The 22,548-nt window shown below is 38.6% G+C and overlaps 1 protein-coding gene across 1 annotated transcript in view; it reads left to right on the top strand.

Moving 5' to 3' along the window:
* Window positions 1-22,068, top strand: part of ADAM7 (ADAM metallopeptidase domain 7) — a 63,821-nt gene extending 41,753 nt beyond the window's left edge. The window contains exons 14-25 of the mRNA XM_061163867.1: window positions 288-462; window positions 1,938-2,027; window positions 3,005-3,200; window positions 3,849-3,951; window positions 8,547-8,733; window positions 13,036-13,116; window positions 14,461-14,539; window positions 15,444-15,549; window positions 15,929-16,028; window positions 19,790-19,855; window positions 21,527-21,583; window positions 21,732-22,068. Of these exons, the coding sequence (XP_061019850.1) occupies window positions 288-462; window positions 1,938-2,027; window positions 3,005-3,200; window positions 3,849-3,951; window positions 8,547-8,733; window positions 13,036-13,116; window positions 14,461-14,539; window positions 15,444-15,549; window positions 15,929-16,028; window positions 19,790-19,855; window positions 21,527-21,583; window positions 21,732-21,791 (1,300 nt within the window). The 3' untranslated portion in view covers window positions 21,792-22,068. The remainder of the gene's footprint in view (window positions 1-287; window positions 463-1,937; window positions 2,028-3,004; window positions 3,201-3,848; window positions 3,952-8,546; window positions 8,734-13,035; window positions 13,117-14,460; window positions 14,540-15,443; window positions 15,550-15,928; window positions 16,029-19,789; window positions 19,856-21,526; window positions 21,584-21,731) is intronic.
* The last annotated feature ends 480 nt before the right edge of the window (window positions 22,069-22,548 follow it).

Below are 22,548 nucleotides of genomic sequence, written 5' to 3'. Positions count from 1 at the left end.
ATGGGCTTCTCATTGCGGTGGCTTCTCTCCTTGTGGTGTGCAGGCTCTAGAGCATGGATTCAGCAGTTGTGGCGCATGGACTTTGTTGCCCTGAGGGATGTGGAATAATCCTGGATCAGGGATCGATCCCATGTCCCCTGCATTGGCAGGCAGACTCCCAAGTACTGGACCACCAGAGCAGTCTTCTCTTTGTTTTTTCTTCTCATTTCTTCATAGAATTTTCACGGCTGTTCTACCACTATGCATTGATATGATTAATCTTTATTTTTAACTCATTCTATCTCTAGCATTCCTGCACTGAAATTCAGTGAATGCAGCAAAGCCCAGTACCAGCAATTTCTCAAGGATTACCAGCTGACATGCATGTTCAATGTTCCATTTTCTGACAAGCTATCTGATTACCCATATTGTGGAAACAACAGGTTGGATGATGGAGAGGAGTGTGATTGTGGCCTTGTTCAGGTATTTTCAAATGATGATGTCTTTCGATTTACAAAATGTCAACTCAGCTAGAACCTAGGCATGGACGTAGCCATTAATCAACCATGGTAATCCTTGTAAAGCTTCAACAAGTATGCTTTAAAAAAAAAAAAAAAAAAGAATTGGAAACAAGCTGTTGGGTACCCTCTTTGCAAAGCTTCTTCCCAAGTCATGAATTGTGTGTAGTGATCTTACCTCAGGTCCAAAGCGTCTCATTAGTCTGGTTTATATGCTAATTGGCTCTTCTAGTGCAAAGGGCCCATAGGTCTCCTTAAGTCCGATCTCTCTTCCACAGTAGGATTTGTTCTACAAAATCCCACACAGTCAGTTGAGTTTGACTCAGGGCTTTATGAAGCTAGTCTATATCCCTGTTGACCAGTTCACATTATTAGAAAATTTAACTGAGCAGAAACCTTCCAAATGTACACAGATTTATAGCAGTCTCTGGAACATTTAGAATAAACCTTGCAGGCATATTTTAAATTAATTCTTAATCTGCTTTTCTTCTACATAGAAGCTCTTTCTTTCTAGAGCTCATCATATAGGTATGTGTCCTAGATAACAACTTCTCACATTATCAAGTGCTCATCCATCACCCTGGCATGTTGTTAGAATGTGGACTCTGATTCAGTATGTCTGGAGTAAAACTGAGATCCTATTCCTATGAACCTGCAACATTGTGCTAATGCTGCAAGTCCAAGGACAACATTTTTAGTAGCTATTCTGTAGACATTGCACAATTCAAAAAAAGTGTAGTAAGATGGCCACAAAGAGACTCCATGATCAGAGTGGAGACTGCGACAGGTCCAGAGGTTACGGCTTCTAGTTTTCAAATGTCTAGGTTAAATGTGAAGAGAACCTTAATCAGAAACTGATGCTTTAGCCCATGTGCATTGCTTGGAATATTGCTACAGCTTCATTCTAACACTTGAAATACCTTACTTTGGGGTTCCTAATCCAGGCCATGGACCAGTTTGTAGCCTGTTAGGACCCGGTCTGCACATCAGCAGGTGAGCAGTGAGAGAGTGAGCAAAGCTTCATTTGTATTTACAGCCACTCCCATTGTTCACATCACCACCTGAGCTCCGCCTCCCATCTTATCATTGGAGATATAATAAATATAATGCACTTAAATCATCCTGAAACCATCCCTCATACTCTCAGTCCATAGAAAAAGTGTCTTCCATGAAACTGGCCCCTGGTGCCAAAAAGGTCACAAGCTTTGGGCTTGTGAGAATTCACTAGCTGTGGAGTACTGAACAGCTCCAAAGTAAAAGTCCCAGACACTGGTTGGAAGCAGGAGCCTTTATACACTTATCACCATCAAGGACCATGCATTTAAATTGAACTCTGAAAAACAACTAAGGCTAAGTTCCACGGAAACACAGTAAATGAACTCTTTAAACAGGAGCCAAAGTACAAAGCACTTCTGATCTTGCATTTCTGATGATTGCCAGGACTGCAGTAATCCTTGCTGTGACGCACGCAAATGCATGTTGAAGCCAGGCTTTACTTGTGCTGAAGGAGAATGCTGTGAATCTTGCCAGGTAAGAGGCTCTGCTAGGACTGGGTTTCTCTGTTTTCAGTTTACTAAGTATACATAGAACCAAAGAGTTGTCTGATCACTGAGTGACCTTACATTACCAACCCCAGATTGCAGCCAGATTTGCTGGTACTCAATAGAGCCTCTTCTGAAATGCTCTGACTTTTAAACCCTGATCTGTGCTGTGGTTTGGGAAGTGGAGAAGTGGGTAAGCAGTGCTTAGAATTTTAGAAATGGAGTCATACAACCAACATTATTTTTGGTCCTTTTTTCAATGACTACTAGCCTATTTCACCTTAGCTGAGGGGGGAAATGGTACCCCCTACTTCAGTGAACTTACAGGGAAAATGGTTTTATTGGAATTGGAAGCGATAGTAACTAGTACCTAGAGATAGATCCCTAGGAAGAATGACCAGAAACCCAAATGCCTCCGTCCAAGGGTTCACTGACTCTTCCTTCATGCCACTGGATCATGAACTAAAAAAGGAAAGGAAGTGTGTTTAATTCATCCTCAAATCTTTCCAAAACCCCAGCACAATCAAATGCATATTGAATGACTAAATGAGAGAATAGTTCCATGTCATGCCCTCTCTAAATGAAAGTCAACATATATATATAGTCAGGGGTTCCCAGTTTTGTGTGTATGGTGGGCTGGGGGAGAGGGATGAAGGAATGAAGAAGGCAAGATGAGAAGAACACAAGCTCATTTCCCCATTTTATAACCATTCCAACTCTGCCCCACGGCTGTTCCAAATCCAAATTTCAATACCACCAGCTTGTCATTCCTAAAATTATATACAAGCCAATAAAGGTAGTAATTCTCAGTGGAAAGGAGAAGGAAATCATGATCTCATGACCCATCCTTAAAACTTCTTTTAGTTAAATTAAATGGGTCAACCTACTTACTTCCTCCTACTCACTGACCCTTCCTTGCCTGCGTAAGGATGCCCAAGAATCAATCTCTTCATTTTTCTTCCACAGATAAAAGAAGCAGGGTCTATATGCAGACCAGCAAAAACTGAATGTGATTTTCCTGAGAGGTGCACTGGCCACTCTTCGGGGTGTCCTAAGGACCAATTCCAAGTAAATGGATTTCCTTGCAAGAACACAAAAGGCTACTGCTTCATGGGGAGCTGTCCCACCCGGGATGATCAGTGCTCTGAATTGTTTGATCATGGTAAGAGACAGTGGCATTGAATGATGGGTAAAGATAATAGCTGCTGTTTCTCTGTTACTGGCCTTAAGGAATTTGGGGGGCAAGATTGGAGATAACGTCATTTATGGCAGATATGACCTGGCACCTTTCTAAACAATACCTTTAATATTCATTGATTTTACCTCTAATATTAATTGACTGGCTTCCCAGGTGGCTCAGTGGTAAAGAAGCCACCTGTCAATGCAGGAGATGTAGGAGACACACGTTAAATCCCTGGGTTGGGAAGATCTCCTGGAGGAGGAAATGGCAACCCACTCCAGTATTCTTGCCTGGAGAATCCCATGGACAGAGGAGCCTGGCGGGCTATGGTCCATGGAGTCGCAAAGTGTCAGACACAATTGAGCAACTGAGAATGCACACACACGCATTAGTTGACTATCTAAATATGTGGGTTAAGGGATGTTTGTTTCTTTTTTATATCCATATTACTTCCTAAAATATCCTCCTGAGGCAATAAGATAGTTTTAAAATTATTTATGTATCCCATTCTGTTTCACTACCATGTAAGTGACAATGAAATTTCAATGACATAAGAAAAGTAAGGAATTTATGATTTGTCACAATCATGTTGTCATTGTTTTACTTTTATCATACTGCTTTGGATCCCAGAAGCGAAAGCCAGTTCTGATATTTGCTACAAGATGAATACAATTGGAAATAAATTTGGATACTGCAAAAACAAGGGACGCATATTAATTCCTTGTGAAGAAAAGTAAGTACCTTGTAAAGAAAAGCATGTGCCCTCTCAAAGCATTTTGCAAAATCAGAACAGCTTTTACACTGACAGCCGACAGTCTCTCTTTTTCACTCAGGAGATTAGGAAGAGAGCGCTTCCCTGGTGGCTCAAGTAGTAAAGAATCTGCAAGTAATGCAGGTGTCCTGGGTTTGATCTCTGGGTCAGAAAGATCCTGTGGAGTAGAGATGGCGACCTACTCCAGAATTATTGCCTGGAGAATGCCATGGACAGAGGAGACCGGTGGGCTACAGTCCATGGGGTGGCAAAGAGTTGGACATGACTGAGTGACTAAAATGTTTGCTTTTTAGAAAGAAAGGGGAGCAAGAAGGGAGAGACCACACATCCCTGATGGAATTAACTGGTTTTTATATTCTGTATTTTGTAACTGAAAATCATGGAATGCAGGGAAGGATGGGAAGATTTACGATTCTTAGGAAGAAAAGGAGGGGAAGAAACTACAAAAAAAGAGAGAGAGATAGAAGGAAAGACAAAGAGGGAAAAATAGGTAGAAAAGGGGGAAAGAGAAAGAGAGAAAGAAAGTCATCAGAAGAAAGAATGATAGATGCTGACATTGAAAACAGGATGGGAGAACTGAATATTAGATCCAATTTCTAAAACACATGTGCTAAACCCATATTCTGGGTTTGTTTATGATGTAGGACATGGTTTCTATACTCTCCCAAACAAGATCTGTACTGAATGCAACAATAATAAAAACCTAGAGTCAAGTTCAACTTTGCTTCTAAATATACTTATAAAAAAGGACACTTAATTTACTTTATTTCCAACTGTTGCCTCATCTGTGAAAAGGGGGTTATGATAATAGCAACTTCATAGATTTTTTTAAATGAGAATCAACTGATGTGCTCTATGCAAGAAAGAAAAAAATTTAATGTCCTGATTCAAGTTCAGTCAATTCAGTTCAGTCACTCAGTCATGTTCCATTATATGCGACCCCATGGGCTGCAGCCTGCCAGGCCTCCCTGTCCATTACCATCTCCCAGAGATTACTCAGATTCATGTCCATTGAGTCAGTGATGCCATCCAATCATCTCACCCTCTGTCATCCCCTTCTCTTCCTGCCTTTAATCTTTTCCAGCATCAGGGTCTTTTCAAATGAGTCAGTTCTTTGCATTAGGTGGCCAAAGTATTGGAGTTTCAGCTTTAGCATCAGTCCTTCCAATGAATATTCAGGACTGATTTCCTTTAGGATGGACTGGTTGGATCTCCTTGCAGTCCAAGGGACTCTCAAGAGTTTTCTCCAACACCATAGTTCAAAAGCATCAATTCTTCACTGCTCAGCTTTCTTTATAGTCCAAATCTCACATCCACACATGACTACTGGAAAAACCATAACCTTGACTAGATGGACCTTTATTGACAAAGTAATGTCTCTGCTTTTTAATATGCTGTCTAGGTTGGTCATAACTTTTCTTCCAAGGAGTAAGTGTCTTTTAATTTCATGGCTGCAGTCACCATCTGCAGTGATTTTGGAGCCCCCAAAAATAGTCAACCACTGTTTCCACTGTTTCCCTGTCTATTTGCCATGAAGTGATGGGACCAGATTCCATGATCTTCGTTTTCTGAATGTTGAGTTTTAAGCCAACTTTTTCACTCTCTTCTTTCACTTTCATCAAGAGGCTCTTTAGTTCTTCTTGGCTTTCTGCCATAAGGGTGATGTCATCTGCATATCTGAGGTTATTGATATTTCTCCTGGCAATCTTGATTCCAGCTTGTGCTTCATCCAGCCCAGAGTTTCTCATGATGCACTCTGCATATAAGCTAAATAAGCAGAGTAGCAATATACAGCCTTAACATACTCCTTTCCTGATTTGGAACCAGTCTGTTGTTCCATGTCCAGTTCTAACTATTGCTTCCTGACCTGATCAGGAGGCGGGTCAGGTAGTCTGGTATTCCCATCTCTTTAAGAATTTTCCACAGTTTGTTGTGATCCACACAGCCAAAGGCTTTGGCGTAGTCAATAAAGAAGTAGATGTTTTTCTGGAACTCTCTTGCTTTTTTGATGATCCAACAGATGTTGGCAATTTGATCTCTGGTTCCTCTGCCTTTTCTAAATCCAGCTTGAACATCTGGAAGTTCACAGTCACATACTGTTGAAGCCTGGCTTAGAGAATTTTGAGCATTACTTTACTAGTGTGTGAGATGAGTGCAATTGTGCAGTAGTTTGGACATTCTTTGGCATTGCTTTTCTTTGGGATTGGAATGAAAACTGACCTTTTCCAGTCCTGTGGCCACTGCTGAGTTCTCCAAATTTGCTGGCATATTGAGTGCAGCACTTTCAGAGCATCATCTTTTAGATTTGAAATAGCTCAACTGGAATCCCATCACCTCCACTAGCTTTGTTCATAGTGATGCTTCCTAAGGCCCACTTGCCTTCGCATTCCAGAATGTCTGGCTCTAGGTGGGTGATCATACCATTCTGATTATCTGGGTCATGGAGATCTTTCTCATATAGTTCTTCTGTGTATGGTTGCCACCTCTTCTTAATATTCTTGCCACCTCTTCTGCTTCTGTTAGGTTCCTACCATTTCTGTCCTTTTTTGAGCCCATCTTTGCATGAAATGTTCCCTTGGTATCTCTAATTTTCTTGAAGAGATCTCTAGCCTTTCCCATTCTATTATTTTCCTCTATTTCTTTGCACTGATACTGATGAAGGCTTTCTTATCTCTCCTTGCTATTCTTTGGAATTCTGCATTCAAATGGGTATATCTTTCCTTTTCTACTTTGCTTTTCACTTCTCTTCTTTTCACAGCTATTTGTAAGGCCTCCTCAGACAACCATTTTGCTTTTTTGCATTTCTTTTTCTTGGGGATGGTCTTGAACCCTGTCCCCTGTACAATGTCATGAACCTCCATCCATAGATCCTCAGGCACTCTGTCTATCAGATCTAATTCCATGAATCTATTTGTCACTTCTACTCTATAATCATAAGGGATTTGATTTAGGTTGTACCTGAATGGTCTAGTGGTTTTCCCTACTTTCTTCAATTCAAGTCTGAATTTGGCAATAAGGAGTTCATGGTCTGAGCCACAGTCATCTCCTAGTCTGTTTTTGCTGCCTGTATAGAGCTTCTCCATCTTTGACTGCAAAGAATATAATCAATCTGATTTCAGACCATCTGATGATGTCTATGTGTAGAGTCTTCTCTTGTGTTGTTGAAAGAGGGTGTTTGCTATGACCAATGTGTTCTCTTGGCAAAACTCTATTAGCCTTTGCCCTGTTTCATTCTGTACTCCAAGGCCAAATTTGCCAGGTGTTTCTTGACTTCCTCCTTTTGCATTCTAGTCCCCTATAAATTAAAGGACATCTTTTTGGAGTGTTAGTTCTAGAAGGTCTTGTAGGTCTTTATAGAACCATTCAACTTCAGCATTCTTGGTCAGGGCATAGACTTGGATTACTGTGGTATTAAATGGTTTGCCTTGGAAATGAGCAGAGATCATTCTGTCATTTTTGTGATTGCATCCAAGTACTGCATTTCAGACTCTTTTGTTGACCATGATGGCTACTCCATTTCTTCTAAGGGATTCTTGCCCACAGTAGTAGATACAATGGTCATCTGAGTTAAATTCACCCATTCCACTCCATTTTAACTCGCAGATTCCTAAAACGTCACCGTTCACTCTTGCCATCTCCTGTTGGAGAAAGGAACAGTGACCCCACAAGAGACTGACCCAGACTTGCCCGAGAGTGTCCAGGAGTCTCCGGTGGAGGCATGGGTTGGTGGTGGCCTGTTGCAGGGTTGGGGGCACTGAGTGTAGCAGCGCGTGCTGGGATCTTTTGAAGGAGGTCGCCATTACCTTCATTACCTCCACCATTGTTTGGCCTCAGGTAAATAACAGGGAGGCAACACAGCTCCACTGGTCAACAGAAAATTGGATTAAAGATTTACTGAGCATGGCCCCACCCATCAGAACAAGACCCAGTTTCCCCCTCAGTCAGTCTCTCCCACCAGGAAGCTTCCATAAGCCTCTTATCCTTCTCCATCAGAGGGCAGACAGACTGAAAACCACAATCACAGAAAACTAACCAATCTGATCACATGGACCACAGTCTTGTCTAACTCAGTGAAACTATGAGCCATGCCATGTAGGGCCACCCAAGACAGATGAGTCACTGACAAAATGTGGTCCACTGGAAAAGGGAATGGCAAACCACTTCAGTATTCTTACCTTCAGAAACCATGAACAGTATGAAAAGGCAAAAAGATAGGACACTGAAAGATGAACTCCCCAGGTAGGTAGGTGCCCAATATGCCACTGATTCAAGTTATGCTTATCCAAATTACTAATAATATTCTCCTATAAGCTTGAGCTAATATTGCTTTATGAGAATTACCTAGGTATCATAAAGAAATATAGTCATTTAGTATCTTTGTCTGCTCATCTCAGTTTTCAGGGTCAGGACTTTGTTCAGAGGCTTACCTGGCCTCTCCTGGGCTCTGACAAGCCTAGGTTTAAAAAAAAATAAGCAGGCCACTCCACTGCCAGCCTAGTTTCTAGCAGTCCTATTTCTTGTCCCAAGTGTGAGCCAATATTCTTGCTTCCCTTCAGAGATATCAAATGCGGAAAGATATTTTGCACAGGTGGGCATCACTCTTTTGTCCTTGGAGAAGAGAAGATCTACCACCTTAAAAAGCATCTGAAACAGAATACCAGTGAATGCAAAACCTTCTATTTGTACCATGAGTCTAAGGATTTTGGCCTGGTTGCACCTGGCACAAAATGTGGCGATGGAATGGTAAGATGAATGCCCTTTGTTTTATTAGAACTTCTTGTTCAGTCACTTAAAACTTCACTGGATCCCGTAATTGGCCCCAGAGGGCCTATCTTTGGGAACACAGAAAAAAAGTCTGCAACATTTTTTAAATGAGCAGTGTAGCAACAACACTATTTATTTTAATAAATAAATATTCATTTTAATATTTTTATACCAATTATGTAAATGTTACAAATGTGCTTAATTAGTATCTTACAGTAGATGCTTAATGAAATTATAGACTTAATGTTTGAATTTAATTGACTATGAAGTAGCCATACAGTCTTCATTTATTTTACTCATTCAGATGTATTTACTGGGCATATACTACAATGCCAGTATCTGTGCAGGGCACAGATGATGTAAAGATGTGTGTACTTGAGAATTTCTTAGATTAAATCAAGTGTATCATTACAATTCAACTCAGTTGCTTTCACTGTGATGTGATCAATGTGTATGAGTCCAAAGGAAGTGACTGACTTTTCTTAGAGAACATGGAATGGCATCTCCTGATGCCATTGAATGAGAGACATTTCAGCTTCGACTTTATGAACATTTTCAACATACAGAAGAAGAGAAAAGACATGTTTCTGTGTTTTAACAAACTTTTATTGCAGTATAGTTGCTTTATAACGTTGTATTAGCTTCTACTGTACAGTAAAATGAATCAGCTGTACATTTACATACATCCCCTCTCTTTTGGATTTCCTTCCCATTGATATCACCACAGGGCACTGAAAGCAGAGTTCCCCTTACTGACAGCGGGCTCTCATCAGATATCTATTTTATATAGTGTATCAATATTGCATACATGTCAATCCCAATCTCCCAGTTCATTCCACTCCCTCCTTTCCCCCTTGGTGTCCATGTGTTTGATCTCTACATCTGTGTCTGCTTCTGCTTTGCAAATAAGATCATTTTTCTCAATTCTACATATATGCATTAATATATATTTGTTTTCCTTTTTCTGACTTCACTCTGTATGGCAGACCCCAGGTCTATCCACATCTCTACAAATGACCCAATTTTGTTCCTATTAAATATTATTCTGAATAATATCCCATTGTATATATGTGTCACATCTTCTTATCCATTCTTATGTCGGTGAACATTCAGGTTGCTTCCATGTCCTGGTTATTGTAAATAGTGCTTCAATAAATATTGGGGTGCATGCGTCTTTTTGAATTATGGTTTTTGCTGTGTATATACCCAGTAGTAGGATTGCTGGACCATATGGTAGCTCTATTTTTAGTTTTTTATAGAATCTACATACAGTTCTCTGTAGTAACTGAATCAATTTACATTCCCATCAATAGTGCAAGAAGGTTCCCTTTTCTCCACACCCTCTTCAGTATTTATTGCTTGTGTATATTTTGATAATGGTCATTCTGACTGGTGTGAGGTGATAGATCATTGTAATTTTGATTTGCATTTCTCTGATAATTAGTGATGATGAGCATATTTTCATGTGTATGTTGGTCATCTGTATGTCCTCTTTGGAAAAATGTCTGTTTAGGTCTTCTGCTCTTTTATTATTGGATGCTTGTTTTTTGATATTTGAGTAGCGTGAGTTGTTGATATATTTTGAATATTGATCCCTTGTCCATTGCTTCATTTGCAAATATTTTCTCCTATTCTGAGGGTTGTCTTTTCATCTTGTTCATGGTTTGAGAAAATGCTTTTTTAAAAAGACATACCTACATAATATACAAAGGTACAAAGTATAACATATGGCATATCCAGGTAACTGACAGCGTTAGTGTGATTGGAGTTCCAGGTGAAATGGTAGGAAACTAAGTTGAACAGGTAAAATGAAGCTAAGTTTGGGAAGGTTTTACCACTCTTAGGTGAAGACTTGAGAATGTATACTAAAAACAATAGCCAGCGCATCATGGTTTATAAGCACAAGAGTATTTGAAAAATAGAATAAAAATAAAATCAGCAACTTTGAAACTGAAAAGTATCTATGACATGGCTCCCCTTCTCTACACCACCACCCACAAACGTTACAGTATCATTCATATAATGAGACAGAAAATTAATTGGAAAGTAAAAATTCAGCATATAAAAAAGGAATCAGAAGTTAATAGTTTCATAGAGACCTATATTTCATATTTCAAGTGTATAATTTTAACTATAGAGGGACAGAGGAGCCTGGCAGGCTACAGTGCATGGGTCACAGAGTCGGACACAACTGAGCTACACACCTCATGAAAATGACTAAATAAATATAAAAATGGTGAGGAGTCAACAGTTATGAAAATTTGTTTGTGTACCAACCACCATCTAGAAAGGTCAAGAGTTTTCAATAACAGAGTGTATGAGGCATCAGTTTAAAGAAAATACCAAGTAGTTTTCTGTTCACTTCAGGTAAGGAAAATCAGCCAGAGGTATCAAGCAAAAGTATGAGGTCCCCTTCGTAGAGTGACTGGGATTCAGCAAAGAGGTTGAAAGGGGAACAGTTGTTAAGGAGCGTTTGGTGATGGTGCAAACACACTGTAGGTAGGTACCACCACCACACTTAGGACCTAAATCCATCAAGAGGAATCTCAGCACAGAAGTGCACCACTTATGATAGTGGCAGTTCTTGAACCAGTTCCTCATAAGGGAATCCATGCATAGCAAACACTAGTCTATAGAGTTATCACAAAGACACTACTTATAGAATTTGTAATTTTCATATTTACACTGAGCTACTATTTTTTTAGACGTGAGGAACTTCAAGTGCCTTAAAAGCATTCTAGTTTCTCTTAGTAGTTATTCCTTCTGGGTCAGTTTCATTTGGCATAGGAAAATAGGGCAAACATATGCCATTACACCTAGGTGCCGTTTTCCTTAGTTATACTAGGAACTTACTACATAGATAAGAAAAAAAAAGGTGAAAAATAAAAGAGAAGAGAAAGTAAGAGAGAAAGATAGAAGACTGCAGAGAGAATAAGACTAGAGAAAAGAGGAAATTCATTGGTTCGTTCTCTCATACAGAATTGCTCAAAATTGGTCTCTGTAGCTATCTCTTTAGTAAACATTCAAAACTGCAAAATAAAAGTAAGAAACATCTCAGTATTTTCCTTTGGCTGAGCCTGAAATACATAAAAAGAGGTCAGCATGGGTTTTAAAACAAAGTTTCTCAGTGTTTAATCATGTATATAGAAAAGCCATTCTGTAAACATAAGGAAAGAAGACTAAAAAACATACGTGAAAGAAACCAGGATGGTGAACAAAGGAGACAGTCTGAGAAATCAAAGATGACAGTTTCCGTGAAAGTGATACATTTTTAGAAAGAGGAAAATCCTTTAGAAATAAATTAAATTTATATTTTAATGGATATATGACATGATATAACATTATATAGCAACATAGAAGAAACATAACATATATGTTATATATAATATATAATAAACATAACATTATAAAGCAACTATGTGCCACTAAAAATTAATTAAAAAAATAAAACATGCTATTATTCTTAAAAAGGGTACTAAATTTATAAAAATGATACAATTTGCAATCCAGAAGCACTGCTTTCAGAGTACAAAATGAATCATGATTGCTTTTATGCAATTTATGCAGTAAGCCATGGAATCAAAACTATAAAAAATCAGTAAATTGAAAGCTACTCTTCTTAAAAAAGAAAAAACTAAGATGAAATTTCTAAAAAGAAAAAGTGAATTAAAGTAAGAAATGCAGTTCTAAGAAATCTGATACAGATTTAATAGGAATTCTAGATAAAGAAACTGTTTGTTTAGTCCGTTAATCGTGTCTGACTCTTTGCAAATAAATGAGCTAAGATAAGCCACGTAATAACCAAGAGCAACAGAACAGTAATTTGGTCATAAAACTTACCCCCCAAAAGCATAATTTAAAACAAAATTAATAAGTATAAATCATAATAATAAGATTAATGGATATTGACAAAATGCCCAGCTAGCAACTGTGATATAACAAACATGGATCCTTATTAAATTAGAAGAAAATGTGGTAGAAATAATAGAAGAAATTGTTGCAATTACAATGGTAGAATCATTGATAGGTTAACATTTGAAGAAGTCATGAGGACATAGACATTATCATGATTATCATAATTATTTATTATCATAATTAATTATCATGATTAATTGTATATAACAATATTTGACTGTACAGTGCATTTTGTTCAAATACCCACTTAACATTTATAGAAGATTTCCTCTTCCACAGAAGACTCTACATGTGGTTTTTCATTAGGACAAATGATACAAATTCTGAGTGAGTAATTCTAATTGATCTTGGTGACTTCATTTCTAGGTGTGCAGCAGTGGTGAATGTGTGACTATTGAAAAGGCCTACAATTCAACTGATTGCTCTGCTCAGTGCAATGAAAATTCTGTAAGGTTTGACTCCTTTTTAAATTGATGTCTTACCAGTCACTTGTTTGCATAAGACTTCATTCCCGAGCCTGTGTATAAGTACAGGTGCACCCATGAGTGTGTGTGTATGTATGTATATATGTATGCATGGTGATTTTTAAATCAAATATGCATTTGGGATCCATATTTTTTCATGCATTAATAATACTGAACCAAAGAGCCAAACCAAGTGTTATACATAGATAATGCCAATATTGCAAGTATATGTCCTATCATTGGACTGGTAATCTAGAAACCAAGTAATTTATGTATGTATGAAGTTTAAATCAAAAGTTTAAAGTTGGGTCTATTGGGACTTCCTTGGCAGACCATGGTTAAGACTTTAAGACTTCACCTTCCAACACAAGAGATGCAGGTTCAATCCCTCATCAGGGAACTGAGATCCCACATGCCTCTTGGCCCAAAACCCAAAGCATAAAACAGAAGCAATATTGTAACAAATTCAATAAAGACTTTAAAAATGATCTACTTCCAAAAGAATCTTTTTAAAAAGTTGCATCTATCATCATTTCTCTTACAGTTAAATTATACAAGTATTGATGTTGGCCCAAAGCTTTTGAGAAAAACAAACAACAAACAAAAAGCAACAACAATTTTTTCTCTCATTTTGACACTGTTCAATATTAGCAGTATCTAGCAGTTTGCTTTTGTGGGTAACATTTTTCCTAAGCCAAATTAATCAGTAACACTTGTATAGAGTTGTACTCTTTCAAGAGTTTTATGTATATATTAAATTGTAAAAGTTTCATAATCACGTTAAAAGATAAGTACTATTCCTATGCCCTCTTTTAGAGATGGTGAAGCAATCACACTGATATTCTATGAAAGGAAAAGCTGAGCTTTCGGTATAGAAACAGTGTATGTCCTTAACCATTACACAATGCTTTTTGATGAAGTAAACATTTATGCCACTGCTTTTTTTTTTTTCACATTAATGTTCTCTCACTAAATCTAGTTGAAGTCTTCTCTTTGGCTATGATATGCCCAACTTTAGCAAGAGCTGTTCATTCAGTAAGATTGATGGCTTCTGGAAAGATAAGCCAAACCATCTGGTTCATTCAGTTTCACATTTGTCAGAATCCTTCTCTTGCTCCAAGACCATCTTCAAAGATAGCTGCTCCTTGTATTTTATTGCCTTATTTTTCCCAACCTTGATTTTGGATTCGTTAACTAATCAGTAAAAAGTTCATGAGTGTGTGCGTGTGTGTATTTTGGGTGTGTGTGAATGCTAAGCTGAATGAGGTGGAAAACACAAGTTTTATGTCAGTCATGTGATGAATTATTTGATTGATGGCTCTTCTAGGTGGATGATGGTGACCTTGAGTGTCAGTGCGAGGGAATTCAGGCATCTGCGGAATGGGAGGAAACCTTAAATGTTACCAGTGAGCATCCCGGAATAATATACTATCTTAGAACGTCCTGGTGGTCCTGTGGCTAAGACTCTGTGCTTCCACTGAAAGGGGCATAGGTTTGATCCTTGGTCAGGGAAGTTCTGCATTCTGTGAACTGTGGCCAAAAAAATAAATAAATAATAATCATTTAAAAATATATAGGGGCTTGCCTGGTGGCTCAGTGGTAAAGATTTCGCCTGCCAATGCAGGAGACATGGGTTTGATCCCTGGGTTGGGAAGATCCCCTGGCGTAGGAAATGGCAACTGACTCCAGTATTTTTGCCTGGGAAATCCAGAGGAGCCTGGCAGGCTACAGTCCATGGGGTCACAAAGGGTCGGACACAACTTAGCAACTGAACAATAAAACAACAAAGTATATATACATAATATCTTGCATAAATCAGAAACCTCACCAGTGAGAATACTTTCTGCTTTATATGACAAGTCCACCACACATGTGTTGTATTTCTGTATGGATTTGTATGATATTTTTCTTATTGTTAGTGTTTAAATACCCAAGTTTGAATTTACTACAATTAATCTGGAATGAATGTATCTTCTTCCAGTTAAATGTGGATTAGTTCCTCCAAGAATCCTTAACCCAGTAAGGCCTTTTCTATAGTCAGTTAATCACTGATAATCCAAATTTTCCCACTAACTGGGATTCTCTTAAACATAATGGAATCTTGGGTGGCGTGTCCATTGCTAATACAGATAATAATTTGTACAATGTTCTGGTCTTCGACTTTATTAAAAAAAAAAAAAACAGAGGAGGGTAGAATTAAAGTCCTTCAAGGAAGACAGAAACATAATTGTAACTTCTCAGTTAAATGTTAAGATTCCATGGTTCCAAGGTTGATGTCTTGGCTGAAGCTCATGTGTTTTAATGTTACAGATATCTCCATCCTGGTGGTTGTGCTTGTCCTGGTTATTTTTGGTGTTGTGGTTGTCATATTACTAACTCGTTACAAAAAATGTATTACACTGAAGCAAGTTCAAAGGTAGGTCTGTAATCTTTATGTGTTGAAGGGGACCATTACCTAGACAATATAAACTTTGTAGCCACAAAGATTATTTGGTGGGAAGAAGGTATAAGCCTCTTACTGAAGACCAAGTAAAAGTGTAACAAGTTGAGCTTTTACACACTTCATTCTCATTCAAATGTTAGCCCCATGGTTCCCAAACTTCACTGCACATTGGAATTACAAGGTTTTTTTTTTTTTTTTTAACACTAAATTTGGTTCCTCCTTCAGATTTAATTGTTATAGAGTGTCACATGAGTATCAATCAGTCTTTTAAAAATCTCCTAGATGATTTACTATTAACCACAGGCTTCTCCCATACTATAGCTGGTATCAATATTCAATTCCTTCTTGACAGCCCACCTCGAGAAAGCCTAGGAGTGGAGAATAAAGGATACTTTGGTGATGAGCAGCAGACAAGGAATGAGCCCATCTTACCTGATATTCATCCTCTACATGTAAGAAAAAATTGATTGCAGTAGTTTTAATCAATTGCAAAAGTAGCTGTATATATGTTTGAAGTGAACTATCCCTAAGCTAAGTGAAGTGGGAAATGTAGAATAGTCTAAAATGATTCCACATCAATGACCTTCTGTTGACATGTAGGGAAGGAAAAAATGGCAGGATTCAAATAAATCAAGACATTATTTCTGAATAGAATATGTTGGTTAAATAAAATACTAATTTGTGCACAGCTGGAAAATTTTACAAATATAAACCTCCACAAGTCTTAATAAATCTAAAAGAGTTGGTGTCATACAAAATATGTCCTCAAAATAAAATTCTATTAGAAATCAGTGGCAGAAAAACATTGGGAAAAGCCTTTTTCTCATAAAAATTAAAAATGTACGGTGTATAGTGTTGAGAGATAAATATTCAGGGGTGAAAGTATAATTGTGTGCAAGGAGGAGGTCATTACCTTAAGTTTGGAAAGTGGTTAATTTAGATGGGTAGGAAGTGGGTGGCAGTAACGATGGGAAACTTGAAATTTCTTAATCAGTTTAGTAATTACAAGAGTATTTACCTTAAATGTTTCATTAAGCCACGAATCTGTTTTGTGTATGTTTTTTTATCTGTATTGTATTTTCCCATGAAATGACTAGAAATGAATAAGGATGACAATGCCAATTGTTAGTGGGGATATACAGAGTGAAAACTCTCATAAAAGCTAATGAAAATTTAAACGATACAACCAGTAGGTAAAACTGATTCTATGGCCTAAAACTGATCATACACATTGCCTGTAATCTAGAAATTTCGGTCATATGAATACACCCAACAGAAAGAGGTACACGTGCATATCAGAAAACATCAACAATAATGTTCCAACAGCATTATTTACAAGAAGCAAAAATAATACAAATATCTAGTAACAAAAAAGGTGAACATTTCACTATATATTCATACAATGGAACACTACAGACAAGGAAAAATGGACAAACTACTGATGTTTACAACATATTATTGTAGGTGATGTATTACTACCACAAACATACTGAGTTAGACAACATGTCAAACTCAAAGGCAAACTGTACAACGCAACTTACATAAGTTCGAACTGACAAAACCGATCTATGATATTAGATGTCAGGGTAGTTCTTATCACAGGGGAGAGTGGATTTTGGGGGGATAGGGGTTGGCAGTAAAGTTCTTTTTTTGATCTCGGTGGGGCTTGGTTACACAGATGTCCTCATTTGTGAAAATTCACCCATCTCAACACTTTTCTATTCATATATTTCTTTGTGTATCTTTTTACTTTAAAGAGAAAGCATATTAAAATAATACCCATAGAAATTTAAAAAAAAAAAAAAAAAAAGATGACAATCCTGGAGAAATCCCAGCAAGTCCTGGCTTGTTCAGTACCTTTAACAATAGTTATGATTTCCAATGTATTTGGCTCAGTGGGGAGAAAAAGAGTGTGAGTGCTGATTAAAAAGCTATAAAAGTATCCTTTGAAAAAATTAACCAACAAAGAAAACTTGGTGATAAGATTATACCAATGAAACTGCCTACAAGCACCTATTTATTGAAGGAAGTATGAACAGATTATTGATAGATGCAAATGCCGTTGATAATATAATGGTGTTAGTGTTTTAAATTAGGAATTTTTTTGGTTAGTGATCTTGCCCTAACTCTCCATTTCCCATAAGTCCTGTGCTTTTTACTGTACAGAATTATAGAACAAGCTCCCACCATACCCTGAGGGACGCATGTATGACATTATAGTAGAAAGGCTTTTACTGAACTTCCCTTACTCAGGATTGTATACTCCTTCTGTGGTAATACGATGTTTATCATTTTTATCCATTCTTACTTTTTATTATGATAATAGTGACCCCAAGAAACAAGTCTTCATTGTCCACTCAGATGAACAGAAAATATTGTGTGGTAGTTTTTTAAGCTTACACTGAGATTTTCTGATATGGAAACACAGGATGCCAATGTCAGGGTTAAATAAGAAGCTGTATGTAACTGCACTTAGCCCCGTGTTTGTGTATATTTAGCACTTAATGTTTGTTAATTGTCTACTATGCCTCATGCATGGTTGCAGTAACTTTCCCAATTGCATTTTCTTTAAATTAATATGCAAAGCAGTTTCACTCTCAGAGAAGGTAGTCGGAAGAAGGTAGTCTGACTGTTTATTGCTGTTCAGTCACTGTGTCGTGTCTGATTCCTTACAATCTCATGCACAGCAGCACGTCGGTTTCCTCTGTCCTTCACCAGCCCCTGCTGGTGATAGTCAGTCGTGTCCAACTCTTTGCGATCCCATGGACTGTAGCCCACCAGGGTCCTCTGTCCATGGAATTCTCCAGGCAAGAATACTGGAGTGGATAAGCATTCCCTTCTCCAGGGGATCTTCCCGACCCAGGAATTGAACCAGGGTCTCTGCGTTCCAGGCAGATTCCTTACTATCTGAGCCACCAGGGAAGCCTCTACCTCCCAGAATTTGCTCAGATTCATGTCCATTGAGTTGGTGATGCTATCTAACCGTCTCATACTCTGACCACATGATCAATGATAAATAGTTACCAGATGTTCACATAGAGCCTGGGGCATATTTGTTGCACTTCTAGAATACAAAATCCCAAAGAGCTATCCAAAATTTTAGTTGAATGGGGGAATTTAGAAGAAGAGCTTAATAAATATTTGAGTGAATTTAGCCATATAGAATAATATGGGGCTTCCCAGGTGGCGTGGTGGTAAAGAATCTCCCTGCCAATGCAAGAAACACAAGAGACACAGGTTTGATCCATGATTCAGGAAGATCCCCGGGAGGAAGAAATGACAACCCACTCCAGTATTCTTGCCTGGAGAATTCCATGGACAGAGATTCCTGGTGGGCTACAGTTCATGGAGTCACGAAGAGTCAGATATGACTGAGCGACTGAGCACACACATGCACATCGCATGATATATTGTAAGTGTAGATTTGTACAGGGCAGTCTGAGTCCTTGCATCTCTTGTTTAGGCGTTTTGTATTATTTGTCATAAAATTATATAAATAATAATGATTCAATTGATGCCTGTTTGATACATTAGTTACCCATCAAAAGGCTAGTTCTCAGCAAAACTGTGGTTTGGGGAAAGGTGGTGTTTGGGATCCTTTCTCAGTTACATTAATGATGCTTGGTTAGATTTTTGGTACCCAGGGCCTCTCCCCAGTTCCGTTTCCACCGAACCATTCTTTCTGATTGTATTATAAAAACCACTGAGGGTTAAGAGACAGCACTTAACAAGGGTAACTTAGGCCAGAATGTAAAGAAACTCCTGGGCTTGCCAGATGTCACTAGTGGTAAAGAACCTGCCTGCAATGCAGGAGACATACAGAGATATGGGTTCAATCCCTGGGTCGGGAAGATCCCCTGGAGGAGGGCAGGGCAACACTCTCTAGTTATCCTTGTCTGGAGAATCCCACGGACAGAGGAGCCTGGCAGGCTGCTTCCATGGGGTCGCAAAGAGTATGAAATAACTTAGCACTAACACATGCAAAGAAACTCGCACCCTCTCAGAAGTATGATTGCTTCATAGGTAGGTTCTTAGACTCATCCTTCACAAGAGGACAACCTAGGCAAGAGTGTTATCTCTGTGTGTTTCAACATTTGCACACTTACTAAGACTATATTCTAGGGAGGACTTGAAAATTGATTTTGTAGGCATGGGAAATAGTCCTATTTGTTTGAGCATTAACTGAAGGCTTAAGAGTATCTCTTTTCACCAGCGAAGAACCACAGAGCCCTTGGAGAGACTTCCAACCAGCATCTCCAGTCCGCACTACATCACTTTGGTATGTCCCTCCTCTCTGCCAGTTGTGCAGTCTGTGTCCATGTCACTAATGTCTTGGTGCCACTTACCCACTCCTCAGTTCCCTGAAAAGGTCCAGTGATGTAACACAGCTCTCTGACTCTGGGCAGAAATAGGAACTTCTCGGCAGGGCTGGGATTATGGTGATGGGAGTACGATGACTCCTGTAAGTACACAGATGCTGTCTTTATTTAAAACACTGCCTGTCTCATCATGAATTCTTGGGAATTAGTTCTGATTTTAAAAAAAACAAAACACAGTAATGTTTTTTACTATGTTATTTACTATGATCACAGAGTTTGTCTGTAGCCCTTAAATGTTATTCCTGGGACAAGTGCCTTGCTAACCCTGCTCTAGTCCCAGCCCTGGTTCTCAGGGTAAAGATGAATGATGGTTTCCAGAGAGGCCTTGAACAGCAGAGGGCTTTCCACGAACTGAGGACGTGTGTTTTCCGAATCAATATTGATGACAGAGAAGCCAGTTAGCTAAAGCAGCACACACATGCATGAGAGACATGGAGCCAAAACAGAGACATTACATAAGTAGAAAAGCAGAGAAGTAAAATACATCTCTCTTTACGATAAACGAGCCCAGATATTTTTCCTTAGCTCAGATTTATAGGTTTCTATTATAATTTTTACCATCATATTCTTACTCAGTTGCTCAGTCGTGTCTGACTCTTTGCTATTCCATGGATTGCTGCACGCCAGTCTTCCCTGTTCTTCACTGTCTCCCGGAGCTTGCTCAAACTCATGTCCATTGAGTCAGTGATGCCGTCTAACCATCTCATCCTCTTCTGCCCCTTCTTCTCCCGCCCTCAGTTTTTCCCAGCATCAGGGTCTTTTCCAATGAGCCAGCTCTTCGCATCAGGTGTCCAAAGTATTGGAGCTTCAGCATCAGTCTTTGCAATGTTCAGGGTTGATTTCCTTTAGGATTGACTGGTTGGATCTCCTTGCAGTTCAAGGGACTCTCAAGAGTCTTCTCCAGCACCACAGTTCAAAACCATCTATTCTTCAATGCTCAGCCTTCTTTAGGAGATGATTATTCATGACAGGAAATTTGAGTGAATCATGCAATCTCTCAATATGCACCAATATCTCATAATCTCTGGTGTCTTTGATGGACTTATTTCCTGAAGTCATCATTTACTTAGATACAAAAAGAAGAGAGAGATTACAGGGTCTCTAAGATCACCTGAACCACTGGAGTCTTTATCTGCACCTGTATTCTCAAGTACACATAGAACATGTATTATTTAGAGCTGGGTCCTAATCACCAAGATGCTCAACTACATATATCTCTATAAAATCAGCAATTCTCATTATGCATTTGTTAATGGATAGAAGGGGGTGACCAAGATAGTTTTCAGTCTGTGGCTTCACAGAATCCTCCTGTCACACAAAAGGGTCTCAGAGTGTGCTGGACAGGCAGGGTGGCACTGTCATTTGGAGTTACAGCAAGGCTAACAAGAAAACATGATTTCTGATAAAACGTCCCTTAACCAGTACTCCACCCTCACCCACCTCTGCCCACTTCATTCCTACACAGTCTTAGTTTTTCATGGATCAAAAAGGGGTGGTCTGAGTGTGTGTGTGTGTGTCTGTGCATAATATCTTCTGGTTCAGTTCCTGACACGACAAAATGTTTATTATAGAAATCTGCAAATAAAGAGCACAGAGGAATGGCAGATCCCAATTCAAGCGCCAAAATGGTAAGTTCTGTATCAAATGGTTCCCGCCTTTCCAAATGCTAGCCTCTTTTTGTGCTTTTTGCCTACTCATTGATTGGAGAGATTCTCTGTTATCAAAAGATTGAGATGATTAAAATTGTTTTCCGTTCTGTGCTTAAATTTTTCACAGATAATTCAGCAGTGCTCATTTAGTCCAAGAGTTTTCAACCTTACCAAAGGAGCAAGCTAGAATTTAACAGTGTCAAAGTCTGAATACATTTTGGAAATAATAGCAAAAACAAAATAAAGATGGGACAGTACTGGTAATCATAGAAAATGGACTTCCCCTGGTGGTTCAGTGGTAAAGAATCTGCCTGCCAATACAGGAGATGAGAGTTTGATCCCTGGTTCAGGAAGATCCCCTGGAGGAGGAAATGCAACCCGCTCCAGTATTCTTGCCTGGGAAATCCCATGGACAGAGGAGCCTGGCAGACTACAGTCCATGGGGTCGCAAAGAGTCCACCATGACTGAGCAACTAAACAACAATTATAGAAAAGTTATCCTTTCTGATGGAACAGTTTGCTTCATGATTGATTGCTTTGCTAAAGCTTTCACTTACAAATCAGTAACTCACTAAATCTGAGGGATAATTTTATTTTGAATGACTGTGTCTACTGGTAGAAAATTTATCAAAAATTTGTGATTTTTGCCAAAGGGAGACAAAAGAGCATTGTGTGACTGACTACATTTTAGAGTTTTTGTTTTCATTCCTTCATTCATCCATTCATTGACTTTTCTTGAGTCTCTACAAAGTACTGGGTTAATAGGAGGGTTTTCCCTAGAAAGCATTCTTGCTGGAAATCCTGCCCGATACACTTTCCCTTTGGGGATGGAGAAGGAAATGTTTTTTAGAAATGTGTTCTTTTTTTAATATAATTTTATTTATTTTATTTTTGGCTGAGCTAGGTCTTTGCTGCTGTGCAGGCTTTTCCCTAGTTGTGGCTAG

This window comes from Dama dama, chromosome 16 (genome assembly GCF_033118175.1).
Source record: "Dama dama isolate Ldn47 chromosome 16, ASM3311817v1, whole genome shotgun sequence".
In the NCBI taxonomy this organism is placed as follows: Eukaryota; Metazoa; Chordata; class Mammalia; order Artiodactyla; family Cervidae; genus Dama; species Dama dama.
Note: the sequence above shows the minus strand (reverse complement) of the source record. Positions and strands in the feature narration are given on the sequence as shown.